The sequence below is a fragment of the Echiichthys vipera genome (genome assembly GCF_963691815.1).
Source record: "Echiichthys vipera genome assembly, chromosome: 3".
NCBI lineage: Eukaryota > Metazoa > Chordata > Actinopteri > Perciformes > Trachinidae > Echiichthys > Echiichthys vipera.
The window spans coordinates 25,221,472-25,234,262 of NC_139828.1; the positions used below are offsets into that span (position 1 = coordinate 25,221,472).

General features: G+C 43.8%; 2 protein-coding genes across 8 annotated transcripts in view; one reads left to right on the top strand and one right to left on the bottom strand.

Annotated features, from left to right (window-relative positions):
- The window catches only part of palld (palladin, cytoskeletal associated protein), a 61,251-nt gene extending 51,071 nt beyond the window's left edge, over positions 1-10,180 (top strand). For 4 of the 7 annotated variants that reach the window (XM_083911399.1, XM_083911404.1, XM_083911401.1 and 1 more), the window contains 9 exons: positions 1,115-1,153; positions 2,097-2,318; positions 2,744-2,893; positions 3,260-3,348; positions 4,296-4,428; positions 6,003-6,210; positions 6,310-6,475; positions 7,136-7,269; positions 7,367-10,180. In XM_083911399.1, coding sequence (XP_083767525.1) covers positions 1,115-1,153; positions 2,097-2,318; positions 2,744-2,893; positions 3,260-3,348; positions 4,296-4,428; positions 6,003-6,210; positions 6,310-6,475; positions 7,136-7,269; positions 7,367-7,527 — 1,302 coding nt within the window. In that variant the 3' untranslated portion in view covers positions 7,528-10,180. The remainder of the gene's footprint in view (positions 1-1,114; positions 1,154-2,096; positions 2,319-2,743; positions 2,894-3,259; positions 3,349-4,295; positions 4,429-6,002; positions 6,211-6,309; positions 6,476-7,135; positions 7,270-7,366) is intronic. The other 3 variants (XM_083911405.1, XM_083911403.1, XM_083911402.1) reach the window with 3 other exon arrangements.
- A 19-nt stretch (positions 10,181-10,199) lies between these two features.
- cbr4 (carbonyl reductase 4) lies at positions 10,200-12,337 on the bottom strand (the record flags this gene model as incomplete). The annotated part of the gene is made up of 5 exons (XM_083911406.1): positions 10,200-10,386; positions 10,486-10,620; positions 11,031-11,167; positions 11,271-11,391; positions 12,193-12,337. 5 exons carry the CDS (start codon positions 12,335-12,337, stop codon positions 10,208-10,210), a joined length of 717 nt encoding a protein of 238 aa, XP_083767532.1. The 3' UTR covers positions 10,200-10,207.
- Positions 12,338-12,791: the final 454 nt, after the last annotated feature.

Sequence of the window (12,791 nt, forward strand, 5' to 3'; positions counted from 1 at the left end):
AAAGGTCCGCTACAGTGACGTTATAGTCATTCCTTGGCTGCAATGACAGTGCAGAGACACCAAGAGCGTAAATGTAAGAGACCCAGAAATGCTGATTAATCAGAGTAGACTGGGCGCTAAAACGGAGCATTTCAAACAGAGGGGGAAATACAGGTAGGGGGTGGGCGATATGACCTCATAATAATATCAAGGTATGACAATATTACAGTATATGACAGTATTACAAAATCTACCTCTTTTCACTGTATTAGCAATGTAGTGGAACATATACAAAAATACAGATGCGTTTATTGGCTCCAGATAGAAATGACAATAAGATATATGCCTACATGTGTGTCGGAAGGAGTAGCCAACAATATAGGTTCATTAGTAAATGTAAGACTAAGAGTAAGAAACAGAAATTCTCACACATAGACTTTATCAGGTATATTAACGACTGCCAAAGTAAATATTATAATTTTTTGTGGTTTTGCTCTGATAAATCTATGTTCTTAACACAATGCTGTACATGTACTAGCATACTGTACACAGCTGCTAGCGTGCACGCTCGGGGCAGTAGATGTCCCTTGTGTGTTTGTGTATGTTGGGTGCGACAGTATCAAAAATCCATGTGGTGGCAGAATGTGACACTAGCGGTGAAAATGTAGAAACCCAAAACACAAGTAGGAACCTGAAAATGAGCATAACATGGGACCTTTAATCCTCTATCAGGGCTCATTCCCACCAATGGGCGAAACTATTTGTTGACATATTTTGATGTGAATTTTTGTCCAGTGAGATAGATGGGAAAGATACAGCGAACACAACTTGAGCACAAGTTGTGTCCACACCGTGTCATCTCAGTGTGATGTAGCCTGTCGGCATGAGGAGCGATCTGATTGGTTGTGGCAATAGAGCACTGCATGACTCTGAGCACAAGCCTGAATGCATCATGAGACATTGTATATTCATAGTAAAGCATGTGAATTTGAATTGTCTGTTCTGAGAGCAGGTAAGATTGAACTGGCATACACACTAAAAAAAATACACAACACACAATAAATGTATTTGTTACCCTGTATGATGCACAGTGACAGTACAACACACAGACAAACCCCTTTTTTTCTCTCAACAGGAAGACAAGTCATCTGATAGAGAATATTGCCCTCAAAAGGTGTTTGAAACCTTTGTTTCTGTCTGTCACCCTCTTGTTGTGCACACATAGTCACGCTTAAAGCAAGGATGTGTTCACTTTGACCCGAACAGGATCAGGCCTGAGAAGTAGCTGATAAGGGAACAAATGGCACACAAAAGGCAGCAATAGAGTATTTGTTTTTTTCGGTCCCGGTGGTTTAATATTCACACAGGCAGGTGTGTCTCTAAACACGAGTAAATGGAACTGATTGAGCGTGTGTGAGTAAAACTCTGGTTTGAATTGATTCAGACACTGAAGCGTGTTCTAGCTTGATTGCAACACACCACTACCTGTCAGCCTGTCAGTTTGCTTTCACACAGATTGCGCTTTGCTCGGTCTGTGTGTCCGTCACGCAATGCATGCTGCAATGTTAATCTGCATTTGAGATTTTAAGTGACAATTAAGTTAAATCTTTAGAAAGGAGGGATCATTGAAAATTACTTTGTACGATTCTTGAGAGGAACATGCTGCAGCAGCTTCCTCGTGCTGTTGCAGGATAATAACTCAGTAGATCAGGATGGGCCACTTCTGTGATTGCTGTCGGTATGAGCAGCAGATTGAGGATAAATGCTGGTTCTGCAGCTGTTCCCCAGGCCTGTCATTATCTGTGTGATGTGTCATCGGACCACGCTGCTCTGCAGATGTTCCCTCTGCCTAAGCAATGATGAGAGATTGATGGAGGTGGTGGGAAGGAGGAGTGGCTCAACTGGGCAGAGAGAATTAGGAAACTGGAAGAAAGTTGGTAGTTTTTGTGACAACGAAGACAAGTTAATGGGTGTGTGTAAAACGTGGAATAGGGCAAACAGGGTTTTATTGATAGCTTTCTGCACGCTCTTAAATGTGCTTGCGTTTGCCACGCGATCACACCAACCTCAGTTAGTACTTAGGTCTCAGTCTCTCTCTCTCCTTATCTGGCACGTAGGAATACAAAGTATCCAGCTTCGAGCAGCGGCTGATCAGTGAGATTGAATTCCGTCTGGAGCGTTCTCCGGTGGAGGAATCAGACGACGACGTGCAGCACGATGAAGAATCTGCCGGGAAGGGGGTGGCACCGTCCTTCAACCAGAAGCTCAAACACTACAAAGTCTTTGAGGGCATGCCAGTCACCTTCTCCTGCAAAGTCCACGGAGATCCCAAACCAAAGGTGCGAGGTTGAACATGTTACTGAGAGAACATCATCACCCTGAATGATTAAACATGATGATGACATGATTATTAAATTAGATGCGTATTTAATCATTTTTTAGGCATTTATGATGACTTGGCTCGCTTGTTTGGGAGTCGCTGACGTGTGAAATCGATGATGGAGGGTGTAGATATCATACATATGTTGTGATAAGGGAAGGCACTCTGCGAGAGCAGACACTTGCCTGGGCCGGTTGCCTGGCTCTGTCCACATTAATGGCATGGTGATGACAGGCATTAGAATGAACCGATGATGTGAAAGAAAAGCAGAGAGATAGAGGTGAAAGAGGGCTAGGGCACTGCATTACAAACTATTTAAAGATGCTCCATTCTCAATCTAGGTAATAAAAGTTATAGATTTCACCTGGTTATCTTCTGTCACAGGTCTACTGGTTTAAAGACGGCAAGCAGATCTCCAAGAGGAGCGAGCACTACAGGATCAGCCGTGATGCTGACGGGACCTGCTCTCTGCACACAGCTGCAGCCTCACTGGATGATGACGGCAACTACACTATCATGGCAGGCAACCCTGAGGTGAGCTGACGGGTGTACAGTTCTGGAAAAAAAAAACACAGCATAAAATATTATAGAAAACCTGCGCACCTTTTCATAAAAACATGCACACACACGTCTGTTTGGCTGCGTGTAGACGATGTCAGCGCCAGTTAGCGAGAGAATTAATGAGCATCAAGATAATAGTCTCTGGTCTGAGGAGGAACAGGGCGTTGAATGAGACGGGAAATCTTTTAAGAGCACATGAGGGTCAAAAGTCCCATGTGCTACAGGCTCTCTAACAGCTCCAACACTCACACTTAATTTCTTCCTCCCTGTCTGCCTGCTGCTGGTAGAGTGTCAACACCTCATGAGCTCCCTCTCTCTGTGTCTCTCTTCCCCTCACAGGGCAGAGTGAGCTGCACCGGCAGGATGATGGTCCAGGCTGTGAACCAGCGAGGCCGAAGCCAACGCTCCGCACCTGGACACATGCGCAGGTGAGGCTTCACCGGACCGACAGGAGAGATGGCGAGAGTAAAGACCACACACAATATCTTGGTGTTTTTGGCTGGCACGTATCGCAGGGCTGCTCACCATCTGCACAACTTCTGTACTCACTCACGCAGACTTAATAGTGTGTTTTTCCTGATGTCTAATGTTCCAAGAAGCTGCTGTTTACGCACATGTTTGCTGTGAGCTGAATCACAGTTCGTTCCTTTGTTGTACTGTCTGTTCAGGACAAGAAAAGAGCTGGGTTAATGAGAGGGAACACCTGTTTGCTCTGCTGTTTTTCATTTCTCTAATGGCCCTCTATATAGAACGCGCATTCATCCGAGCACAGATAGTAAAAAGAGGCACAGAAGATCACAGACGCTCCTCACAGCACAAAAAAAACAACAAAACACCTGTAATCTGTTATCTAGATGAACACTCCCTGAGCTCAGAGATGTTTTGAGTGAGAAGAGAGATCAAGATAACATCAGTGTCTCCTCTCTTTCTTTTCTCTCCCCGGTTGGCCTGCAGGCAGAGTGGTGATGTCATTGTTATAGGGCAGAATCACTTCAGTCCTGACCAGGGTTGACTGTCATAGATCAAGAAAGAGCAAGGGCAAGGATGCCAAGTCAGGAAATACATTCATATCACGTCTATAAAAGGGGGAATATACTATATTGCACTGTTTTTTAAATGTTTGAATCCAGAGGCATTCATTACATAAACATTATACTATATTATTATGTGATTCCATAATAAGCACTGAGATTCATGCTCCAAAGGGAGTTCAAATTAAATACTTCTAAAAGCTGGAATTTGTTGACAAACTTTGACTAAATTAGTAAGATGTTTCTCATAAAAAGTTAATTAAAAGTTGCAAAAATTCCACGCAAAAAAAAATCCAGCAGCTGATTTTAATCCCAAATACTGGGCATTTCCCTCTCTCTCTCAGGCCCAGGTCCAGGTCTAGAGACAGCGGCGATGAGAACGATAACATCCAAGAGCGTCACTTCCGCCCCCACTTCCTGCAGGCGCCCGGTGACCTCATCGTTCAGGAGGGCCGACTCTGCCGGATGGACTGCAAGGTAAATACACGCCTCTCACTCCTGAGAGTGCAACCTGTGCTAACATGGGTGTTTAGTGTGATAAAAGGAGGAAGGAAGTTCTGACGATTCGCCCTGTGTTGGCAGCATCTGAAGACTTTGCGTATGAAACATTCATCTATTAGGATGAAGAGACTTCTGTAAGGGTTTTACTGTTTCCAGTGCTTAAGATGAGTCGTATTTATCCATCAGTAAAAGATTCATGTCACTGGTCAGCTCTCGCAAACTAGACGGTCAGCTCATAGACGGTGCTGCTTACTGAAGGACATTTTTAAAACTTAAAAGGAGAAAAGACTAATTCTACACTGTGCTTTTGGTGTGGTATGACATGTCAAGCTATGAAATTTAATGTGATGTATGTATTTTTTTATATATGACCGCAGTTTCAAGGCCTTATTTGTGGACGAGTTATGTTAGAATCTACCATTTTTACTTCAACCATCTTCCTGGTTTCTTACTGAATCTGATGGGATCACAGTTTAAAACAGCAGAATAGAAAAACTTCTGCTTCAACCTATAGGTGAACACTGTTTCCAATCCATGCTGCTTTCCTTTGATAGAGGAAAGAAAGAGAGATGGTTTAAAATAACGAAGACATGACTGGAAAGGAAAAATGCCCGCACCAAAGAGAATATTTTAATCATAGTAATAGAGAAAGCCATTTCAGATCCGCCCTTTAATTCAGTGTCTGTATTGCTTTCAGGGAGGCTCCGTGTCTGCACTGCCAAAGAAACATTTCCCTCTCTGTGCATTCCAGTTTCTGTCGAGAATAAAAACTAGCGGAGACGAGATGTTTCATCACTTCCTTGCATTATGAATGGCTCAGGGATTAAGTGGGATCAGGTTTTCTATGATTATTTTCCCCTCCCACCACTCATTTTCTCTCTTGATCGTCTCATCATCACCACCTTGTCTCCCTCCAGTCTTTAGCACTCAGAAACTCTTTGAAAATTTGTACATGTAATAAAGGAAAACAGACCCACAATTAACTCTCTATAAAAAGACTGACTTTTCATGCTTGTCAGAAATAAACTCCCCATTCCTATGAAGCCCTTAATGTCAAGGACATTTATAGCAAATATTTATTTCCAGATCATTTGTGGCTATCCAAACTTTCCATGCTTAAAATGTCCCAACTTCTAAAAGTGTACTGGGCCGCTGCCAGAAATACTGCTTAGTCTGCTCTCCTTTGCGATAACTCTAAATTTCACATTGTAATACAAAACATATGCATATACACAGAGGCGCATTTTCCAGGTGGGCAGGGTGGAGCAGGTGTTAGGTTTCTCTACAAATTAAGACAGGTCTTTTCTCAGTGAAGTTTATTCCCATGACAAGGCGTGCGGGCGACTGAGTTCCTCCAGACAAACACAACACAGACAGATTAACCAAACACTGCTGTTTTTTTTATTCTCCCAATAAACACACAGTGCCCCCACAGAACACATGCAGCTAATATTCTCATTTTCTCCAACGAAAACAAGCACAGACTGCTCTACGAACAAGCATTCACTGAGTGAGTTGAAACGTCTACTGTGTTCTTTTGCCACCTGTAGGTGAGCGGCCTGCCCACTCCTGACCTCATCTGGCAGCTGAACGGGCAGACCATCCGCCCCGACTCCGCCCATAAGATGCTGGTGAGGGAAAACGGTGTGCACTCATTGGTTATCGAGCCTGTGACCAGCCGTGACGCAGGCATCTACACCTGCATCGCCAGCAACCGAGCCGGGCAGAACTCCTTCAACCTGGAACTCATTGTGGCAGGTAAACAGAAACATACAAAGCAGTAGTAGGCATGTGCGCAGATATGAAAAGGCATTATTTGGAGTGAGAAAACACCTCAGTAACTCACTCTTTCCACAGCCAAAGAGATGCACAAGGCCCCTTCATTCGTCGAGAAGCTGCAGAACACAAGTGTGGCTGAGGGTCATCCTGTGCGACTGGAGTGTCGTGTCACAGGGGTTCCTTACCCACAAATCTTCTGGAAGAGGGAGAATGAGTCATTGACTCACAACACAGACAGAATCAGGTGAATAAAATGTGTAAAATAACAGACAAAATTTTAATTTTAAAGGTTCAATATTGTAAAACTTGAGATTCCTTATCTGTTTTGATTATAAAGGAGGTGGAGATGCTATATAAACACAGTGAAAGTTTCCAAACGCTCAATCCACAGTGAAATGCACATTTATATATATATATATTCAGAATATATATATATATATATATATATATATATATTCTGAATATATATATATATATATATATTCTTTAAACGAGCCGTCAGGAGTTCTGTACAGTTGTGCAGTCACAACTTTACTATATAACGGTAGAAAGTGCTGCTACAGTGCTGTGACATTCGTTCCCTGGCTGCTATGATGGTGTGGAGACGCAGATGCTGAAGACCTGGAAACTGACCAATCAGAGCATAATGGGCTATTAGGGAGGGGGTCTTAAAGAGACAGACACTAAAACGGACAGACAGGGTGACTATTCAGATAGACAATATGAGAAATATAGTGTTTTTTTTTTAACGTTAAATCATGTAAACACAAGTAAGAACCTGAAAAATTAGCATAATATGGGAACTTTAATATATGTGTATTTATTTTGTAATTACAGACATTTCCCCCCAATAAATATATAAATAATCCCTAACCTTAAAATGTGTGTAAATGCTCTTTCCCAGCATGCACCAGGACAACTGTGGTTACCTGTGTATGATCATCCAACCAGCCATGAAAGAAGATGCTGGCTGGTACACTGTTTCAGCCAAGAATGACGCCGGCATCGTATCCAGCACTGCACGCCTCGATGTCCACAGTAAGTTCTACACACTTCTCATTGACTCATTTAAATTGTTGCATAGCTTATTGTTCCCTCTCTACATATTTATAATTTCCCTTTGCCTCGTCCTCAGCTCAGTGGCAGCAGCCCAACCTCCCCAAGCCCAAGAAGGTGCGTCCCTCCACCAGCCGCTACGCCGCGCTGACAGAGAGAGGGCTGGACGTGAAGGCAGCCTTCTTCCCCGACTCCAGCCCGCTGCAGCCAGGTGGTCTGGTGGAAAGTGACGACCTGTAGAGGGGAGGTCACCCCCACCAAAAGAAACCCTGAAAGCTGCCCTTGTTCTCAGCACTCCTGAAACAAATACTTTATGACAGCAAGGATGGGCAGAATATAACCTTGTCCACCTGAGGGACTCCATCATTGAACCGCGGGTACAGAACTAAAAGGGCGGAGGGCGGAGTGAGCTGGTGCAGCCGTGGTTTTCATATGTTTTTATAGTATGACACATCCCAATATATTACGGCATTCATCGAGTTGTTTCCCCATGCTTCATTTTATCAACTGGACCTGGAAAATGATTGAAGTGTTTACCACAAGGAAAGACTTGTTCATAAATATACTCTTATGCTCTCAACTGTACGGTCGACCCTGGGTTGTCTCTTTAAGTGCCTCTCATGACTGTAAAGATAAAAAAACAGGTTTGAAAATGAAACGAAACATTACTATGCATGTTCAAGTGGTGCCATTTGATATACACAGCCTTATACTGTATTTATACGTAGCACTCCACCAGCTGTGTTTAAAGGTGGACATGCAGATGACTTAAAAAGGGCTGAATGATTCAAAGCACTGTAGCTTTGACGGAGATCACAAACTTGTATCATGTGGGCTTGTGTAGCACAGTGCTGATATCTACAGTATCTGATTGTAGTTACAGTGTCATGCAATCTCAGTGTTATCAATAGCTTACAGATATTGGAAAAGGCCGGGCCTATAGTATGTTGTTTTTTTAGCAAAAGAAACTACACGCTTACACACGTGGATGGGATTTGTTTGTTTGTGGGTGCAGCAGAACTTAAGGAGGGTTGGATCTAACAGACACAGGAAGGAAAAAAGCAGGTTTTCTTGTTGGATATCAATTTAATGTGGTAAATGAACACTTGGTAAAAGGATGCAAGTGACTGGTGATAATGGAAAATGGACGATATGTAAAACTTTGATGATGGAGGGTCATTTTTGTGGTTTTTATTTTCTTTGGTGGTTTATTTTAAAAGGGTGAATTGACATGTTCTCACTCGAGAGGGTGCTGTGAAAGGTTTCAGTGTATTTGTCACACACACACACACACACACACACACACATCATAGATTGTCCATTTTATTTTTGTATGAAAAAAAACTTCCAACAATCGTGACATAAATTATATCAGCAACCTTTTGTTCACGGATAAAACAATCCTTTCTGTATCATGAAGTTTTATAAATATATTTACTGCCTTAAATCACTTTTAGGCTTAATGCAAACACAATTTCTTTGCATGTTATTTTTGGACATTTGTACGGTGCCAAACGAATGTTTCCAGGATGTATAAAAACAACTTTTTCCCCAGTATCCAGGAGTAGAAAACACTAAGCTGGTAGAAAGTGAAAAGCAAGGTGTACTTATATCTACTATTTCCCTCACCTGTGTAACACTATACAGTAAGTGGACATCTTTTCTGTTTGTTCAGAGCTTGCATCAGCTGACAGTTACTGTGTTTGCACATTTCTATGCCAATCAATGCCTGTATATGGATTGTTCTCTTGATATTATTTTAGGTTATGAAAGTTAATAAAAATCAAACTCTTCAGAGACAGCGTGAGATGTTTTTACAGACTGGCAGCCTTCTCCTAAAACAATAAAAGAATGCCAAAAAACACATTATCATTCACAGTGGAAATACCATTATTACTAAGACTGCTAATCAGAGCGTAATGTAATCCTTTAACGGGATATGCAACATTTAGGACATTTGCACACATAAAAGAGAAAGAGCGCAGTCAAAGTTGCTCACCTGACACTTATGGATAGTAACGGCGTGTTTCAGTGACAGGAACAACCATTGCAGCATTTCAAATCTCATCACCGAGCATGACAGTCACCTCCAACCCCATCCATCCACACTCCAGGTCCAGAGCTGAAACCAGACACCCAAAACATTCCCAGAGCTAAAAATACCCCCCACCTCCACCACTACCTCTAATTTCCTCCAGCTGCAGCCCAACATGCCTGGCCCCTCGACAGGCCCCTCCAGAGGTTGGGGGGGCGGGGGGCGGTGTGTGTCATGTGCTGGCTGTGAGGGGGGTCTCCTGAGGGTGGTGGGGAAACAAAACACGAGCGCTACGATCGGTGGCGAGCGCTTTACAGTCGTGGAAAAAGACCAACAGCGTTCAATCTGCTGATCAAATTTAAGACCTCAGGGCACAGAGGTCTGGACTGGGCCAGACACTCTGGAGTCAGCAGCAGCGTGAGTCATGACCAGCTGCCCCACACAACAGGCCACGCCTACCGTAGCTGGACAGAGTGACTCAGCAGAAACGCAGAGAGCAGCAGGACAGTGATCCTCTGAGGGATGTGGTTCTGTGTCTCCTGTGTCAACAAGTAACTTTCAAAGATTTTGTGTTTTGCCGCAAGAGCTTTGTTGATAATAATAGGAAACACTATATCAAGTCTCACACTCCTACAGCTTATCAGAAATTACTCTAAAAACGGCCACAGAGCAATATCCAACTTCAGCCATGAAGCACTGCTAAGTGTAAACGATGCTCCTCAGTCATCAGTACCATCATCTTATTCTTGAATCATTTCCCCTACAGTCTCCATCTTCTCTGCCTTAAATAAAGACAGTTTTCAATAAGCGGCAGAGGGAGGCTTTCATCTCTATCACTGACACTGTTTCTGGTGATGAGATAACTCCACAGGGAGGCCCCATTCCCTACATAGCCAGCTGCAGTCCTCCATCCACCGCAAGCACCTGTCCCGTAATGTAAGGAGACTCCAAAAGGAAGAGGACAGCCAGGGCTACCTCCTCCGGCTCTCCAAATCTTCCCAGCGGGATTGAGCGCACCCTTTCCTCCTCTTTCAGCCCTGCGGTCATGTCGGTGTGGATGAAACCTGGAAGCAAAAGAGGGCAGAGACTATTCATAAAGACTAAAACATAAGAGGAATAAGATGACAGCAGCTGTTAAATGGAAAGATGGAGTTGTACTGCACCGGGAGTCAGCAGGTTAACTCTGATATGACGTGAAGCGACTTCTTTAGCCAAAGAGCGTGTGAAGCCTTCTAGACCGGCTTTACTGGCACTGTAGACACACTGGCCGGCATTCCCTTTCAGGCCCACAACTGAGCCTACACACAACAAACGGATATGCATTAAGATTACTCAGGTTGACAAAAATGTTTAAAAAAAAACACTGACAAGAAGCTGCTACAGCATTTGATGCCATTATGCTAAAAGGACGATAACAATCTCTTATCATTAATATTTAAATGAGTCACAATCAGTAGCATATTACAGGTTTACAGACTGATGAATTAAGTTTTCCTTATTTCCGTTAATTGATCTCACTTTACTAATCAAATCAATGTGGGAAAAGGGCATACATGTATTTAGAAGTCAAATGTACCAGTAGAGGCCTTTAAAGTGAAACTTTAAAACTTCAAATCTAAAGAATGAAACCATGATGTACACTGCCACCTAGTGAACAAACTGAGAGCACAATACTAATCATGGAGGCCCCTGGATTCTGAGCTAGTACCTATGTTAACAATGGCAGCTCCCTGGGTGTGCAGCATGCTGCGCAGTGCTGCCTTGCAGGTCAGTATAGTGCCCAGCAGGTTGGTGTGAAGCACAGCCACCATGTCCTCCGGCTTTGTCCTCAGTAACAGAGCATCCCTGAACAAACACATCAGCCATAAAGTTCAGTGTTCTGGGACAACATTAAAGCCATTTACACACACACATATATATATAGGAGCCCGCTCAAGTTCCTGCTCACCTGTTGATGCCAGCTGCGTTCACAAGATAAGAGATGTTTCCGCAGGTCTTCTGGATTGTCTCAAAGGTTTTTTGCACCTCCTGCTCTTTAGAGATGTCACAGCTGAAAGCCACATGGTCAGCTAGAGAGCACATACCGGATGTCTGTGAGTATGTAAATGTTTGCAAGACTAAAGTCTGTTCATAACAGCTGCAGCCAACAGAACTTGTAGAGTCCATAAGTGACTATGGTACAGTGCTGTGGTGGATAGCACTATGGCCTCACAACAATAGGGGTGTTCTCCCCGTGTCTGCGTGGGTGATCTCCCCGTGTCTGCGTGGGTGTTCTCCAGGTTCTCCGGCTTCGTCCCACAGTCCAAAGACATGCATGTGTTAGGTTATCTCATCTAATCTCATCTTCAACCGCTTAACCGGGGTCGGGTCACAGGGGCAGCAGCTTAAGCAGAGGACCCCAAACTTCCCTTTCCCATGTGTTAGGTTAATTGACTCTAAATGACAACATAACTTTAAATTGCCTGAACGTGAGTGTGGCTGGTTCTCTGTCACTGTTTGTCTCTATGTGCCCTGTTAGTTAGCTGGGATCAGCTCCAGTGAACCTGATAGGGAAACGCGGTTGAAGATGGATATCTGAAAGTAAAATGATGACTAGTAACAGCTGGATTGTAGATATCTGAACTGGGTAAGAACTACATTACATATATCCAGATATCTCAAATGTAATTGTGGATATCTAGAATTGAAAGCCCAACACACGTATGGCAAAAGGGACTCCATTTGTACTAGTAAGAATGTCATTGTGGAAATCTGAAATGTTCTTTCTGACCAGGAATAATTGAATTACATATACAGTATCTGCAAAGCATATTAAGTCTAGCTATTAAATGATAAAACCTCTTATGAATAAGTGAATGGCAGCTCTGTACCTCCTGGTAGAGACGCCACAGCGGCACAGGCAGCACCCTCGCTCCTAGAGACCACAGCCAGCCTGCAGCCTCTCTCTGCCAGCAGGCGGGACACAGCTCTCCCAATGCCCCTGGAGCCCCCACACACCACCGCCACCCTGGACATGACGCACACACACACACTGCGGGACAGACAGAGACACGTGCATGTTTACTGTAACACGTATATTCACACAAACTGTAACTGTCAGACATAAAGACTCCAGAAATGAACACTTGTGTTTCAGTTGTTGTTGTTGTTGTTGTGACCGTCATTAGCTCACGGTGAGAGACATTCGGGGTCGTTTTCTGTCTGAGGACGTCACTAGTGTTTCAGCACGGTCACGGTCACGGTCACGGCCACGGTGGTGGTTTGTTAAAGTTTATAGAGCTAGCTGTAACTCACCTTGTTTTTCCACTGTCGTTTCCCGTCGGACACAACTTGTTCCTCGGTAAATAGTTCACTGCCTGTAAAAGGACGAAGTATCAGAGGAGCACGGCCGCCGCCATGTTGGTCCTCAGTGTTGTTGCGCTGCTCGTGTTGAGCCGGTAGATGGCGCAGTGGACACGCAGCCCCGCAG